This window comes from Pyxicephalus adspersus, chromosome 3, assembly GCF_032062135.1.
Source record: "Pyxicephalus adspersus chromosome 3, UCB_Pads_2.0, whole genome shotgun sequence".
Lineage (NCBI taxonomy): Eukaryota > Metazoa > Chordata > Amphibia > Anura > Pyxicephalidae > Pyxicephalus > Pyxicephalus adspersus.
This window is the reverse complement of record NC_092860.1, coordinates 66,291,968-66,307,631: the sequence shown is the minus strand read 5'-3', so window position 1 is coordinate 66,307,631 and position 15,664 is coordinate 66,291,968. Positions and strand designations below refer to the sequence as shown.

Here is a 15,664-nt window from a genome sequence, read left to right as displayed (position 1 = left end):
GATCATGAGTGACTTTCAACAATAAATGTGTACTGTAGTCTTCTTCATGGAAAAATAAGACATCCCCTGAAAATAAGACCAAGGGCATATTTTGGCATTTCAAAAAATATAAGAGAGTGCCTTATAATCGGGGAAACAGGGTACATGCCAGAGTTTTTCTGGTGTAATAGTTAGTGTTCCTGCCTGATATATACAAGGCCATAGGTCACAAGCTATCCATCAACATCCATCAATATCCATCAAAGAGTTTTAAAATTTGATCCTTGTTGGAAAGTTCATAATTTGATATAGTAACAAGGTGGAGTATTTAACCTTTCTCCTGTCCTAATTACCCTTTACATATTTGTTATATTTTTATCATTTTAAAATGTTGAAGGTGATCATTCATTTTTAATTTTTGGAATGCCATTAATGGCTTTTCTTAACATGGCTGTGATCCACAAAGGTTTTATTTTTTTCCTCTTAAACTTACTGCCCATGGGAATATATTTTGCAGTGTGTTTAGGTAGAACAGACTTGAAACATTCACATTTCCATTTTGTGTTCTTTGAGGACAATATTCCCTCCCAGTTCAAGTCACGGAGAGCCGCCCTTAACAATGGAAAATTTGCTCAAGTTATTGTTTTTAACTTTACTGTTTTTGCTTCTTGTTTACAACCTACATTGAATTAAATAATATAATGTTCACTGCTAACCAGACTTTCTTTTATATATACATTTGTTATAGACTCTGCATTGTTTGAAAAATCTAGGTCCAGTATAGTATCAACTCTAGTTGTGTCTTCTATAAACTGTACCATAAAATTGTCCTATTAAATTCATAAATTTACAGCAGCAGTAACATTACCTCAGTCAGGGTAGTTTAAATCACTTATCACTACAACTGTCCCAGCTAAAACATGCTTTATGGTCATGGGGTAATAACTGGGCACAATCTTTACCCATGACCATAAAGCATATGATGCAATGCAACAGTTCTCCAAAGTGCTTTCCAATGGGCAGCACAATGGCTCACTGGTTAGCACTCCCAGGTTCGAATATTGGCCAGGACACTATCTGCATTGAGTGTGTAGGTTCCCCCGTGTTTGTGTGGGTTTCCTCCGGGTACTCCAGTTTCCTCCCACATTCCAAACATGCAGTTAGGTTAATTGGCTTCCCCCTAAAATTGACCTTAGATTGTATTAAAGACATTTGACTATGGTAGGGACATTAGATTGTGAGCCCCATTGAGGGACAGCTAGTGACATGACAATGGACAGCGCTGAGTAATATGATGGCGCTATATATATACTGTATAATAATAAATAATAAGTTAAAATCTAACCGGAAGTGTAAAGATATATATCCAGTTTAGGAGAAATCCAGTCTTAGTTGTCACGGGTGCCAACATTGGAGGATATTCCCTTTTTTTTGGTTGGTTACCATTACTCTTATTCCAAGTGACATTGACATCTTACACACCTCAAGATCTTTTTTTTTTCAATTGTTTCCTTCTGCTGCCAATATGTAAAAATAAATACCACTACTTCACAACATGAAGCCTACACAGGACAAACTCTCTTTGCTCCAAATGAAATGAAGAAGCAGAGAAAAAGTAAATGGAAGGTGAATATGTGAAGATGAGGATAGCTTTTAACCTGTTGTTTGCCCTGTATGAAAAAAAGAATAGCTAAAGTGCCTAATCATTGTGCAGCAGCTCACTCTATTGTCATTTGTACAGTTTTCATTAAACAGCACCACAATGCAGTGAGCATGTGGTTTTATTATACCAATATTTACAAGCAAGTACAAGCACATCATTGAAAATACTGGTTGTCGATGCAAATATTTTTAATGTAATTTTACAATGACCACTGATATCACAGTAAATTTTAAGAATAGAAATGTTTTATTAGATTTTGTATATACGCAGCCTTCAAACATGTAGACTTTGTTTTTCATACCCTGCAATAATAATAAGCAGATTTCAGTTATGTTCCAGGTAAAACAAAAAAGAGATGACAGACAGACTCAACAATATTGCAATAGAACATTAGGAAGTTGAAAAAAATTTACAGAAATATATGATGACAATAATTATATACTTAAATGTACATCAAATATTGTTCTATACATTCTAGACATGAATGTCTGTACTTAGCGGGACCACTTACAACACAATAAAAAATATCTTTTTGTGCTTTATGGTCTTTTAGGTCTGCATGCCACTATTTAATAGAACAGGCGTGAGTATTTTCATGTAACATGCCTTGCATGTTGTGAAACCAAAATTTTGGGGAAAAAAGTTAAAGACAAAATATGAAAGCTGACAATACACAGCTCCCCTTGATCATTATTAAGAAATACTCTAATCTATCAAAGATCGCTTAACTTATTTCACACTAGTTTACTGCAAAAGCCTGTCATAAAAGACATACAATAGGGGAACATAGGGCTGAGGCCCTTATAAATAAGAATTATCAGGCAATCCAAAAGTTCCCACCCCAGTTAATTAATCATCTCATATTGTTCTTTAACTTTCCAGGATACAACCCACCCAATGATGACACAAGATGGAATCCCTAGCCTAAAATTAACAAATGTATTTTCTTTAAGTAAAAAAGCATTACGACTTTTTGATTTTCAAGAAAAATGTATTATCTGGGAAATAAGTGGGACATACATTAAATATAAAGTTTTCTGAAAGAAAAACAAGTTTTAAGTTGTGACAAGTGTTGTGTCCTTAGCTAGGTACTTTAATTAAAATATTTTCTAATGACCCCAATTGTGCATGTACCAAGTTTTAAGCAGTATTTTGACAACTTAACGAAAATATAACATTTTTTAAGTAAACCTGTGCCCAAATAATTTACTGTAGACTAAAGTATTTGGATATTATGAACAAACAGCAAAAACACTTTAAAACAAGTTCTCTCTGGTCTCCAGATCTGTAAGCAACGGGACTAAATCAATTTTAACAGGTAATGAAAGCTTTTTTTTTTTTTTAAAAAGAACAGATCTCTGCAGTTTTCCAGCTCTCATGTTATAAGTATAACAGGCGTTTCAAAGCTGTTAGAAACCAACTGAACTTTGACTCCTAGGGCTCTATTTTTAAGCAGTCAATCTAAAATTTAGCACATTCATGTATCTGAGGAATGTCTTCTAAATGTCCGATTAACTGTCTTATAAATAGGCCACTTAGAGTCTCTAAATGTCTTCATTCAACCCAACTTTTAACCCCAATTTTACACACTTCTCAAGTGGGATTTATTTAGAAAATGTGTAAATCATATATACACACAGTCGTACATTTTTGTGTTTGAATTCAGTTTAAAAAATAGGTAAATTTTGGGTAACAGCTGGGTGAACCTTGAATGATAACTAATTTACTAACTAACCAAACCCCTGTACCTTTACATTAAAAGCAGCTAGAGAGATCAAGGATGGCATGTTTTAAAACTGTTGTTTAATGTGCCTAGTTCTTTAATATTCTGTGAAGTCCTTTTTATAAAAAAGTTATTCATACAGTCCAATAGACTTTTTCAAGTTCAAGTACTTTAATTGGGCTCAACCAGTACTTCTTTATTAAGCAGTGGGAAATAAAAATTGTCTGTGTTGCTGGTAGCCATCAGTCGTAATCTGACATCTTTATAATGACTTAAGTCTGTAATACTGATCTTATCTAGCACATACTAACAAAACAGGCCATTTAGGTGGTTAAAATTAACACTAAACTAGTATCAAAAGAAGCCCAGCATTGGCAATGATTTAAAATGACATTACACTAGTAACTTTTCAAAGCCCAGCTAAACCAAAAATCAAACAATGCCGATTCTAAAAGCAATCATGTTGATTAAGGTAAACTATAACTATTATAGTGGGGACTGAACTTTATCATTTTAAAAACCATTTTGTAGTTATGCTTGGCTTTAGCTGTTCACCTATTCACACACTCAGGACCTCTCATGGCTTTTACTTTCCTATCTGTTACAAATAGGCAGACAATTGCTAACATTTTTTTTTATGACTACAGTCATGCCCCTCCACAAGAAAACACAAAGTTTAAACTGTAATGCTGGGAAATGTAGTTGTGGATCTAATAATATTCATACTTTCAGCACATGGTTACTTATCGGTTTAAGGCTATGTCCAGAATGGCAAAATGTTTGCAGTGCGATTACCATTTCCTCAGTGAACCGCAGGGAAGATGGTGCTATATAGCTTTTACCTGTGGCAGCCACATAGGGAAAGAATGTGGGCAGCAGTAAGTGACTTACAAACTGCTGCTTAAGCTACGTACACACTTCCAATTATTATCGTTGGAAAACGAACGACGAACGTTCATGCACGATATATACGAACGATCGTATAGCACCGATCCTGCACATAGAGTTAACGACACGATCGTTCGTAGATATTGTACACACAATAGATACGATCGTATGAGCGATAGAGGAACTATGTGCACGACAGGAAAGTGAACGGACGTTCGTTCATCACGCATGCTCTGGACGATCAACGAACGACCGTACACACGAACGATGTTCAACGATCGTCGTCCAATCCGATCCGTCGGTCCGGTCGTTCGTTTCCAGCGACTTTCCTCGTTCGTCGGCGTCGTTGGTTACTTTTTTACGAACGATTTTTTGCCCAATCGATCGTTCGTCGTTCGATTGGAACGATAAAAATTGGAAGTGTGTACGCACCTTTACTGTCTGCAGATGCTGGTTGTTTAGGGACTAGTGCTGTGGTGTGAATGATTGCTTGATCCTGCTAATTGTATTAGGATTTAACTTGTTTAATTTTGGGTTTATTTGGGCATCAGAGATCTGTACTCTTGCAACAAACATTTAGTGCGGCAGTTGGTAATCAAGAATATTTTGGATCATTGTTGTTGCAAGGTTAACCATAACAAAGAAATGTTCATGCTTGTCAGGACTGGATAGGTTTCAGGTGCTAGACAATCATTGTGCTTCAAAAATCATTGCTAATTTAACTACTGTCAGTGTTAGCTTACCAATTGTTAAACAATTCAACTAATTTTTAACTCTTTAATTTTGTTTCTATAATACAAGTTTGTTTCAACAACTCGTTCATGCATATGCAACCGGAAAGTGTAACATTCAGACCTAAAGGCTGAAACAGAAAGCAAGCAAGCTAAAATTTTACCATACGGGCTTAGCCAGCAAACATTGCAGGCAAACTTTAGGTCAGCCTCTGTGCCCTAAATAATTTGTTACGATATATTTGTTTAACGTCAGACCCTGAGGATTTCTTAAAAGTGTAAGTAAAACAAAGCACCTCTCTATGCAAGGAATAAAAGCTAAAACAGTTTGCTAACCAAGATTTTAGGATCACTGGTATTGCCTATATGCATGCTGTATATAAATACAAACACATGCAGATTTTTTTTTTTTTGCCTGCTTTTACAGTTGTAATTTATCTTTCTACTGTATTTCTCCCTGTGGACACATTCTCCAATCCTCTCACAACATATGTTTGATTTTCATTTACAAGAACAACTTGGTGCTTATGTTGTATGAATTAGTATCCATTTCTTAGTAGACATGCATAGTTGGTAATTATAAACAAATGTACTTTAGTTCCAAAATACATATAACACCATTCTGTAGAGGGAGAGGTATGTGTGTGTGTGTTACACACTTTTTCTTTCTATAGAATCTTTTTTTTTAAATCTAATTTCCTCTATAGATATATATCCCTAACACAGTCTGCACAGGTATGCACCTATGCGCACTGCATTTACTATTCCTACATATCAATTTAAAAAACATTGCATAATAATATAATGACACTAAGTACAGTAATTATTGTTTCATCTAATGTTTAAAGTATTTACCTTTTTATAAAAGCCAGATATGTACCAAGAGGATCACCAAACATCAAGTACCCCCAGAAAATTCTAGTACATTTATCGGTACAATATTTTTAGATGAGTTTTTCCAAGCAATTTTTTGTGTGCAACAACTGGTGGTTGCACAGTAAAGGGCTGATTGACTGGTTTATTTATTGAAATAAATTGCCTGCTAGAAACACAGTAAAGTTTATAGTGGATATGTGACCTGGTATAGACGTTCATGTATATACACATTCATAAAACGCAATACATATGTTTTAAACAGACTCTTACTGACCCATGTAGCTACGGGCACTGTGGGACAATTTATCCTCACCAGGAAAAGCAACAAATTTTTTCTCTCTTTACAGTTCTCCCGCCCTGCTTCCTTCTCGAGAAGCACCTGCTTTGTGCCTCTACCAGTGGTACTCTTTGAGAACCCTCGAGAACAATATATACTGTACCTACGGAAAGGGAGGCTTCCTGAGTATGAATGGGAGGGAAAGAGCAGGTTTAGCTGAGTTATATCAGAATACACTGAGGATGCATTTTTCCACAATGCCTGCAGATAAAGATGTAAATAAATAAATGCTTGCTCAAAGTTTTATCAATTCATAAGAATATATGAATATTCATAGTCTGGCCACATATTCTGGTTAGGCAATGTACAATAGTAGTGGGTTGTACTGTGAACAATAATATGCATTGCATGGAAATTGAAAGGAAATTGCACACTGGTTTAACAATGCAGATTATATATGAAAGGTACAGTAACACACGGTTGTATGGAAAAGGTTAACTGTACATCAAACAGTAGCAATGTTATTAGGAACTAATGTACATTTAATAGAACTGGGACAGTGAATAGTTATGCACTGCAGTTTTGATCTGTAAATTGATCTGTAAAAGTTTCAAGGTACTTAATATGTATACAAGGATGGGTGACATTATTTGTGGGGGTTTAGTGTAAATAAAAAACAGTGTTACACATATTACAGTTTTGGCGTGTGCTTTTCTGTTTACTGGCGTAGGTATGGTTTATTGTAGTCAGTAGACTTCAGTTGCTCCTAAATATAAATAATATTTATACCTCTTGCCCCTATGGAAACTATTATAGATATACAGTTCATACTGAAGTATACTGGCTACTCATGCAAATCTAGGTTAATTCCTTTATAGGCATAAATCTCTGTTTCTTACTTGGTAAGACTTCTTCTTGTTACTTTCTCTATAGGTAATATACATAAAGGGAAAGGGAAGGATATATAGCTACATACATACAATTAGGTGTTTGAGTGAAGACTTGTTGCTATAGTTTCCCCCATGTTGCACAAGAATTGAGTAGTCTAAATGGCTGGGCAGCAAGTTTGTCCTTCAGACACACATCCAGTATCATATCTGTTTCTACCTATGTACACTTTTTTTTTCCTATATTTTTACTTACCGTTTGTCTCCTTTTGATTACAGTAATAAGGCTTATTTATGGAAACTTTTATGGAAACTTTATGAATGACTGAATGCCAAATGCTTTTGCCTGTGGTAACCAATCAAAGACATGCTTTTATTTTGTAGCCTGATCTACCACAAAAACTTTAATTTAATCAGTTACTTTGAAATAACCAATTATTTTAGATGCTTGTCCCTGATTTCAGTTTCTATAAAAACAACAAGAAATGAATGCTTTGGTTCTCCTCAAAGTTACATATGGCCTTGCATGATCTCTAGCACCGATACCAGCCCACATTTGCTTTTTTGCTTACACTTACTTTATGTTTTTTGCTTTTTGGACAATATATTACCCCCAAAAAGAACTTATTTCATATTAAGCGACAAACAGATGTAATTTTGAATATTTGAAAATTTGACTCATGGGCAACTCATAAAAGTCATTAACCAGCAAAACATGTAACTTATAAAGCAAGATGTTATTACTCTGGTGTATACTTCATAAATTTCTTGTGCTTTGTTTTTTTTTATATTTTTGCATTTTTTTTTTTTTTTTTTGCTTTACTCATTAAGTTTTTTAGACTAACCCAACTTGTTTACCTTGAAATAGGGAAAGATGTTCCTGCACCAATTGACACCAGATACATAAGAACCATTTAAATGCATTTTATGGTGAATGAATGGATTTTTCATTGATGAGGAGGATATGTCTTTAACACAGACTAAACCCATCTTTGTTTATTTGAAAGCATTTCACTTTCCTTATAGTTTATGTTGTTGTGTATTTGGAAAGAAGTATATACTTTGTGCTTGCTAACATAGCAATATGGGCCTGAGCTATTATTAGAATTAGCAAATGTAGTTTTAGAAACAATTAAAATTGCATGTCACGTTTTTTCCCTTTAAACTCATAAGGTATTGACATTGTAGTAATTAAATATGTATGTTGCTAAATATCTACTTCATGAACAGTAAAAGGTATTGATCTCGAAAAAGCTATTATGATCATTACAATAATACAGCATTTGGCACTCATCTATTATACCTGTATTATGTATTACAGTTTAGGTTCATATGATCTGCAATGCACTGATTTATTAGTTTGATATGGGAATGTAATGATATTGAAGTCTAATTTTCCTTGATAAATTCCTTTTTAATATTTTGCATGTTTTGTACATTATTTTTGCAGGAAGGCCAACATATGTTTGAGAAATATTTGTTCTTTGTTTTCAAAAGTTGAAAAACAACGAAGTCCATTAAGGAGCTGGGTGACTACTAGCATACTTATCAGTCTCCTTCACCTTCATTGATACTTGTTTTCAACTTGGTCCCCCACAACCCTAGTGCACCAAATTGTTAAGGATTTTCTTTCTCCCATGATAGTTTGTTTTGGCAGTTGCCTAATCAAGCCTAAATACAGGCTTCTGTGAGGAAAGGTAGATGGTCACACATGTTCCCATATCTAGAGGTACTGGGTATTTCTCTGACAAATTGAGCAGCATGGCTGTATGGCAAATGCGAGTAATCTTAATAAATGTGTTAGGTGCTTTGCTGACACTATATAAAAAGTACTTACTTTTGCTGGCTAATTCACCAGTTGCAAAAAGATATCAAACATGATTGTAAATCAGAAATATACTATTGTATGTAATGAAATATAAATATAGGTTAATATAACTGCATATGTTAGACAAAATTACAGAAACTCTGCATGAAAAGTAAATTAAATGATTAGGGATATTGGGATGATTGCCAGTTCACAGTATATGTCAGTATAAAAAAGAATCGCTATAAAATTAACATTTTGATCTGAGGCAACCTAAACCAGCTTTTGCAGTTTCAAAGAGGCCAGATAGCTTGTAATTAAACTACATGTCTTATACTACTCTGCATCTCCAAAAAAACAAGGGAATTGAAGCAGCACCTATGTGACCTTTAAAAAAAAAATTTGCCATGTACTTAAGTGACACGTTCTCTTGATAGGGCTCAATAGGAATATGATGCTTTTTTAACACTAGGTACAACCTAATGTACAAGTTTCCGTTTTTTCAGGATATTTTCTTACACATTCCTAAAAGGGGACTGAACACTAGTATAAAGCCACTGGAGGCTATGGAAGGACTCTGGTTAATCTGGTTTTTAGGAGGAGTCCTGTTTCTTAGGATTTCTTTAATATTAATGCATTATACATTATAGGTGTTTTCATTAGTTTGTCCACTCCCTACAAAATCACATGCATTCACACAAGTATATTGTGTGTGTGTGTGTATGTGTATGTATATATATATATATATATATATATATATATTACAATGCTTTGGAAAATTGGCACCAAAGCATGCAAGGTGTCCAAAGCAACAGGTTTTTTCCCCTATTGATTGTAAAACCAACAAAGGTTGCAGCACACCCTTGATTTGACTGATGGTATATAATATTTGCATTAGATATACCTTTCCTAAAACAATGAGTCTCCTGCAATTATTGGTTGATTTGATAATGCTGATATAGATGTAATACATATGTGTATGTAGATTTGTAGTCAATAGATCACTAAATCTTCAAACATATGTAATGAAGTACAGTGCATCCCCTAAAATTCCTGTTTTCTGCAGCTGTATATAGCAGTTTACTATACATTTTTAACAGTATATTCATTAAGAAGAACAATCAATGTTGATGCAGGTCCATCGCCTTTCATGTTAGGTCTATAGAATTGTTGCTCGTGTTGTTCTGAGATGAGGCATTCTTGCAAATAATACACCATTTCATTGACTGGGTAGAAAATATTTGCTGGGGTGTTTGTGCTTTTTATGACATCTCTCTGAACTGCACATGATCCTGTTACTCTATTACAGCAATGCTGTTTTCAGCTAAGCGTTAGTTATTATGCGGGAGCATGTCGTTTCTCATTTTTTATCATTTCAAAGAATAAGTAAGTTCACAAAGCCAAAATCTTGTTATAAAAGATGATAAAAGTACTGTAGAATGTTTGTATCGAAATGTCATGGTATGTAGTCTTGAAGCAAAACCTGTGGTTGCTGCCCAATTATTGTGCAAGGCAGGTTTATATGCCTGTGCAGTCACAGTGTTAAGATGCAGCAAGTACTAGGAATTCTCTTAAAAATAAAGGAAAACTCTTTTATGACCTTGCACATGCAGGACTGAAATTAATGTGCCAAGATTGTATATTCTTACATGAGACTACACTTCCCCTTAATTTTTTCTGCCCTCTTCTGCTTGCTTGACCTTTTGCCATCAATATTTAGGCTCATGTTTCTCTTTTTTTCCAGGTTTAGTAGCTCTTGAAAAAGTTCTTTTACATTGTAGTTCATCTTGGCTGAGGTCTCCATGAAGGCACATTTCCACTCTTTGGCCAACGCCTCTACGTCTTTTGTATCCACTTCACGCTGTGTCTCATCACACTTGTTTCCTACCAGCATTACTGGAATGCTCTCTATACTACCTTTGATCTGCAGGATCTGCTGATAGATCGGCTTCAACTCCTCTATTGATTGTTTGCTGGTGACAGAGAAGACTAGAATGAAGGCATGACCCTTGGAAATGGAGAGTCGCTGCATGGCTGGAAACTGGTGGCTTCCAGTTGTGTCCGTGATTTGCAGGGTACAGACACTTTTATCACAGCTGATGACCTGCCGATATGTGTCCTCAATGGTGGGAATATATGTGTCTCGAAATGTTCCTTTAACAAACCGAAGGACCAAAGAGCTCTTCCCTACACCTCCTGCCCCAAACACCACCACTCGATAATCATTGCTTTGTTCTGGCATTGTAAGAGCTTGTAAAATCCTAAAATAAGAAATAAACAGAAAATCACATATTGTGTAATGCACAATGTACATAAAAATAACAGTTAAGTCAGACTAGAGGTTTAGAAGAAAAATCAAACCCTAAAGACATTTAATCAAAACCACTACACATTACTGTTAAAGATAACCTTAAAAATGCCTGCACATTTGGTGCTCACTACCTAATAAACTGGCTAGATATAAATTCCTTTTCTTACTTTTTCCAGTTATAAGCAGGTTAAAATTCAAGTATGTAATGTACCATTACATAATTTATAATATTACTAGAATTACAAAATTGCAATAGAGAATTGCGAATTGGAAAAAAAAATAATTGTAACAGCAAAACCTGGTTGTGCTATTCAAAAGTAATGAAACTTTAAAAATGTACCTATACAGAAAACATGTTCTTTATCTTTATGTTGTTTAAATATTCAAAGGAAAAAAAATTGCTCATTATGACACATATACTGTAATTCCAAAATTAGCTGTTTTGTAATGTTCTGTTTTATTACCTTTACATTTTAATCTCAACCAACTAACTATCCAAAATGTAAAAAAATAACTTTTAAAACACTTTTTCCAGAAATGTGCACACTGTTAAGAAAAATAAAACAAAAGACATTTGTGTTTGTTCACATAGTTTGAGCGTGAACTGGTAATTATAGTGAAGCAAGACCTTCCTACTTAGAAGTCAGTCTTAGAAAAAGGTATCACAAGTCCTCTATATCAATATCTACAGAACAAAAACAATAATAGGATGCATTACAATTTATTAAATTCATCACAATCTTTATAGTTATCTTGAAGGAAATTCACCGCACACGGTTGCCCCTAGGTCAAGGCATGGTGCGCAAGCAATGGTGCCTGGGGAAGGGCTGGCAAAGGACCAGGAGGCCACAGATAAAACAGTACCAAGAGTCCAACAGGGACAAGTCCAAGAATACAGAGCAAGAGGTCATTCACAGATAATCCATCCACCAGACGAAGTACACAAGGGCAAGACACAAGTAGAATCGGGGTCACTGGCAAAAGGTTGGTCCAGGCTGAGTACAAACAATAGGTTAGAAACTGGCAAAGGTCAGCAACACTAAATTACACAAAACTCACTCCAGCACAGATTAGCCCAGCTAAACACTGCAACAGGCACTGGTGACTGGGAGCAGAGAGGCTATAAAGTCGCAGCAGCCAATGGCAGTGCAGGAACTAATCGGCCTCCACAATCTTCTTCAGCTGTGCAGAGTGTGTGCTCGGGATGCCGATAAAATACAGTTAGGTCCCTAAATATTTGGACAGAGACAACTTTTTTCTCATTTTGGTTCTGCACATTACCACAATTAATTTTAAATTAAACAACTTGAACTGCAGACTTTCAGCTTTAATTCAGTGGGTTGAACAAAAAGATTGCATAAAAATGTGAGGAACTAAAGCCTTTTTTTTTTACACAATCACTTCATTTCAGGGGCTCAAAAGTAATTGGACAATTGACTCAGAGGCTATTTTATGGGCTGGTGTGGGCAATTCCTTCAATAGGTCATTATCAATTAAGCAAATAAAAGGCCTGGAGTTGATTTGGGGGGGGGCTTGTATGTGGAGGATTTTGCTGTGAACAAGCAACATGCGGTCACAGGAGCTCTCCATGCAGGTGAAACAAGCCATCCTTAAGCTGCAAAAATTGAAAAAACCCATCCCAGAATTTGCTACAATATTGGGAGTGGCAAAATCTACAGTTTGGTACATCATGAGAAAGAAACAAAGCACTGGAGAACTCTGCAACACCAATAGACCTGGATATCCACAGAAGACAACAGTGGTGGATGATCACAGAATCATTTCCATGGTGAAAAGAATCCCCTTCACAACAGCCAACCAAGTGAACAACACTCTCCAGGAAGCAAACGTATCAATATCCAAGTCTACCATAAAGAGAAGACTGCATGAAAGTAAATACAGAGGGTGCACTGCAAGGTCCAAGCCACTCATAAGCCTCAAGAATAGAAGAGCTAGATTGGACTTTGCTCAAAAACATCTAAAAAAGCCAGCACAGTTCTGGAAAAACATTCTATAGACAGATGAAACCAAGACCGACCTTTACCAGAATGATGGCAAGAAAAAAGTATGGAGAAGGCGTGGAACAGCTCATGGTCCAAAGCATATCACATCATCTGTAAAACATGGCGGAGGCAGTGTGATGGCTTGGGTGTGCCAGTGACACTGAGACACTAGTGTTTATCGATGATATGACACAGGATAGAAGCAGCCAAATGAATTCTGAGGTGTTCGGAGACATAGGTCTTGATTTATTAAAGTTCACCAAGGCTGGAGAGAATACACTTTCATCAGTGAAGCTGGGTAATCCAGCAAACCTGGAGTAGATTTCCTAAATGTTGTTAGCTATTTGTTAGCAAACGTTTTCAATCCTGGACCAGATCCATTTCAGGTTTGTTGGATCACCTAGCTTCACTGATGAAAGAGTATTCTCTCCAGCCTTGGATAACTTTTATAAATCAGGACCACTCTGTCTGCTCAAATCCAGCTAAATGCAGTTAAATTGATTGAGAGGCGTTTCATAATACAGATGGACAATGACCCAAAACATACAGCCAAAGCAACCCAGGAGTTTATTAAAGCAAAGAAGTGGAATATTCTTGAATGGCCAAGTCAGTCACCTGATCTGAACCCAATTGAGCATGCATTTCACTTGTTGAAGACTAAACTTCGGACAGAAAGGCCCACAAATAAACAGCAACTGAAAGCCGCTGCAGTAAAGGCCTGGCAGAGCATTAAAAAGGAGGAAACCCAGCATCTGGTGATGTCTGGTGAGTTCAAGACTACAGGCTGTCATTGCCAGCAAAGGGTTTTAAACAAAGTATTAGAAATGGACATTTTATTTTCAGCTTTTTAATTTGTCCAATTACTTTTGAGCCCCTGAAATGAAGTGATCATGTTAAAAAAAGGCTTCAGTTCCCCACATTTCTATGCAATGTTTTTGTTCAACCCACTGAATTAAAGCTGAAAGTCTGCAGTTCAACTGCATCTGAGTTGTTTCATTTAAAATTAATTGTGGTAATGTACAGAACGAAAATTAGAAAAAAAGTTGTCTCTGTCCAAATATTTAGGGACCTAACTGTACATCAGGTTGCACGGCTAAAGGTGGAAACGAGGGCTGTTGCAATTTTTTTATTCTCTTTGCTGAGAGTGTGTGTGTGAACCCCCTATCCATAAAAGGTCCTCTGAAATCTGGTTTGCCAATGAAAAGGGCAAAAGTGTGCCCCCCCACTTCCTTTTTGGCAAAATCCAGATTCTGGTAGTAATCCAGCAAGAAGTTAGCAGAGGACAGCTGTTCGCAGCTGCCCATTTTGAATGATTGGCTAAATAATGTAAGCAACGATGGCATGGTGAGATCCCCATCATGACAAATGTAAGGAGTTATTTTTTCACTGACCACCAATGTTAGAAAGCAGTACAGCTTCTTTTCTGGTCAATATTTTATTGGACTAATTTAATTATTATTACTGAAAATAGCATTATATAGAGCAGGCATCAAATGCCACATTCCTTGATCTTTTATCTGTCTTTGTATCTCCAAATTACTGTTCACACTATTCATCACATCACATACACTGTTTCATCAGCTGTATAATTTCTAGCAGTCTTTGACACCTGAAAGAAGTTTCAAGAGTTCAACCATGTAAAAAGGTTGAGAAAGTCTGATTGGCATATGCTATGCAACATTACGAATTAGTAATAATGATTAGATGATCTATTAGCAGAAAACAGCAAATCATAAAATATAAATTAAGAAATTTCATTTATGATCATTATACTCCTTATAAATTCTAATTTACAAAAGAATATAAGAAAGAATTTAAAAATAAAATCAAATGTGCAAAACTTCCAAATGAAAGGCATATTGCAAAGGAAGGTAAGGCAAACCCCCCCAAAATGTTTAAATATAAAGAATAGCAAAAAGATCATATCTAAGTATGTAGGCCCCTTAAAGGAACTCTCGAATGTAACTGGAGATAAAAACTGAAAGATTGAAAAACAGATAAAATTAGGTTGACAAAGCACCAGGACCTGATGGATTACATCCACGTGTTCTCAAAGAGCTCAGCTCAGTTATTTCAAAGCCATTGTTTCTAATTTTAGAGACAATAATTAAATCACAGGCACGGTACCCAGGGATTGGAGTAAGGCCAGTGTGGTACCTATTTTTATGGGAGAAAAGTCATAACTAAGTAATTGTGGAACAGTACCTGCAGACCAGTAAGTTTGACTTCCATAGTTGGAAAGGTCCTAGAGAGTTTGATAAAGAGCCATATAGAAGAGTTTCTGCTAGATAATAATATTATAAGTAATATCATGGTTTTAACCTCCTGAGCGTTACACTGAGGTCTAGATTTCTGTACCAAAAGTGATCCATCGTTTTTCATGAAATTTTTTTTTTAAATTGTAGACCTGTATCTTACAGAAATATGTCCGAACAGGGGTTCTAGTAGATATTATGAATATAAAAAATGTTTGAAACACACAATCATTTAAAAAAAAAATTACTTTTAATAAAATTAAA

General features: G+C 35.5%; 1 protein-coding gene across 1 annotated transcript in view; it reads right to left on the bottom strand.

The window, feature by feature from the left end:
- Nucleotides 1-1,744: 1,744 nt before the first annotated feature.
- DIRAS1 (DIRAS family GTPase 1) overlaps nucleotides 1,745-15,664 on the bottom strand; it is a 24,862-nt gene continuing 10,942 nt past the window's right edge. Inside the window, exon 2 of the mRNA XM_072405000.1 lies at nucleotides 1,745-11,092. Coding sequence (XP_072261101.1) covers nucleotides 10,477-11,073 — 597 coding nt within the window. The 5' untranslated portion in view covers nucleotides 11,074-11,092 and the 3' untranslated portion in view covers nucleotides 1,745-10,476. The remainder of the gene's footprint in view (nucleotides 11,093-15,664) is intronic.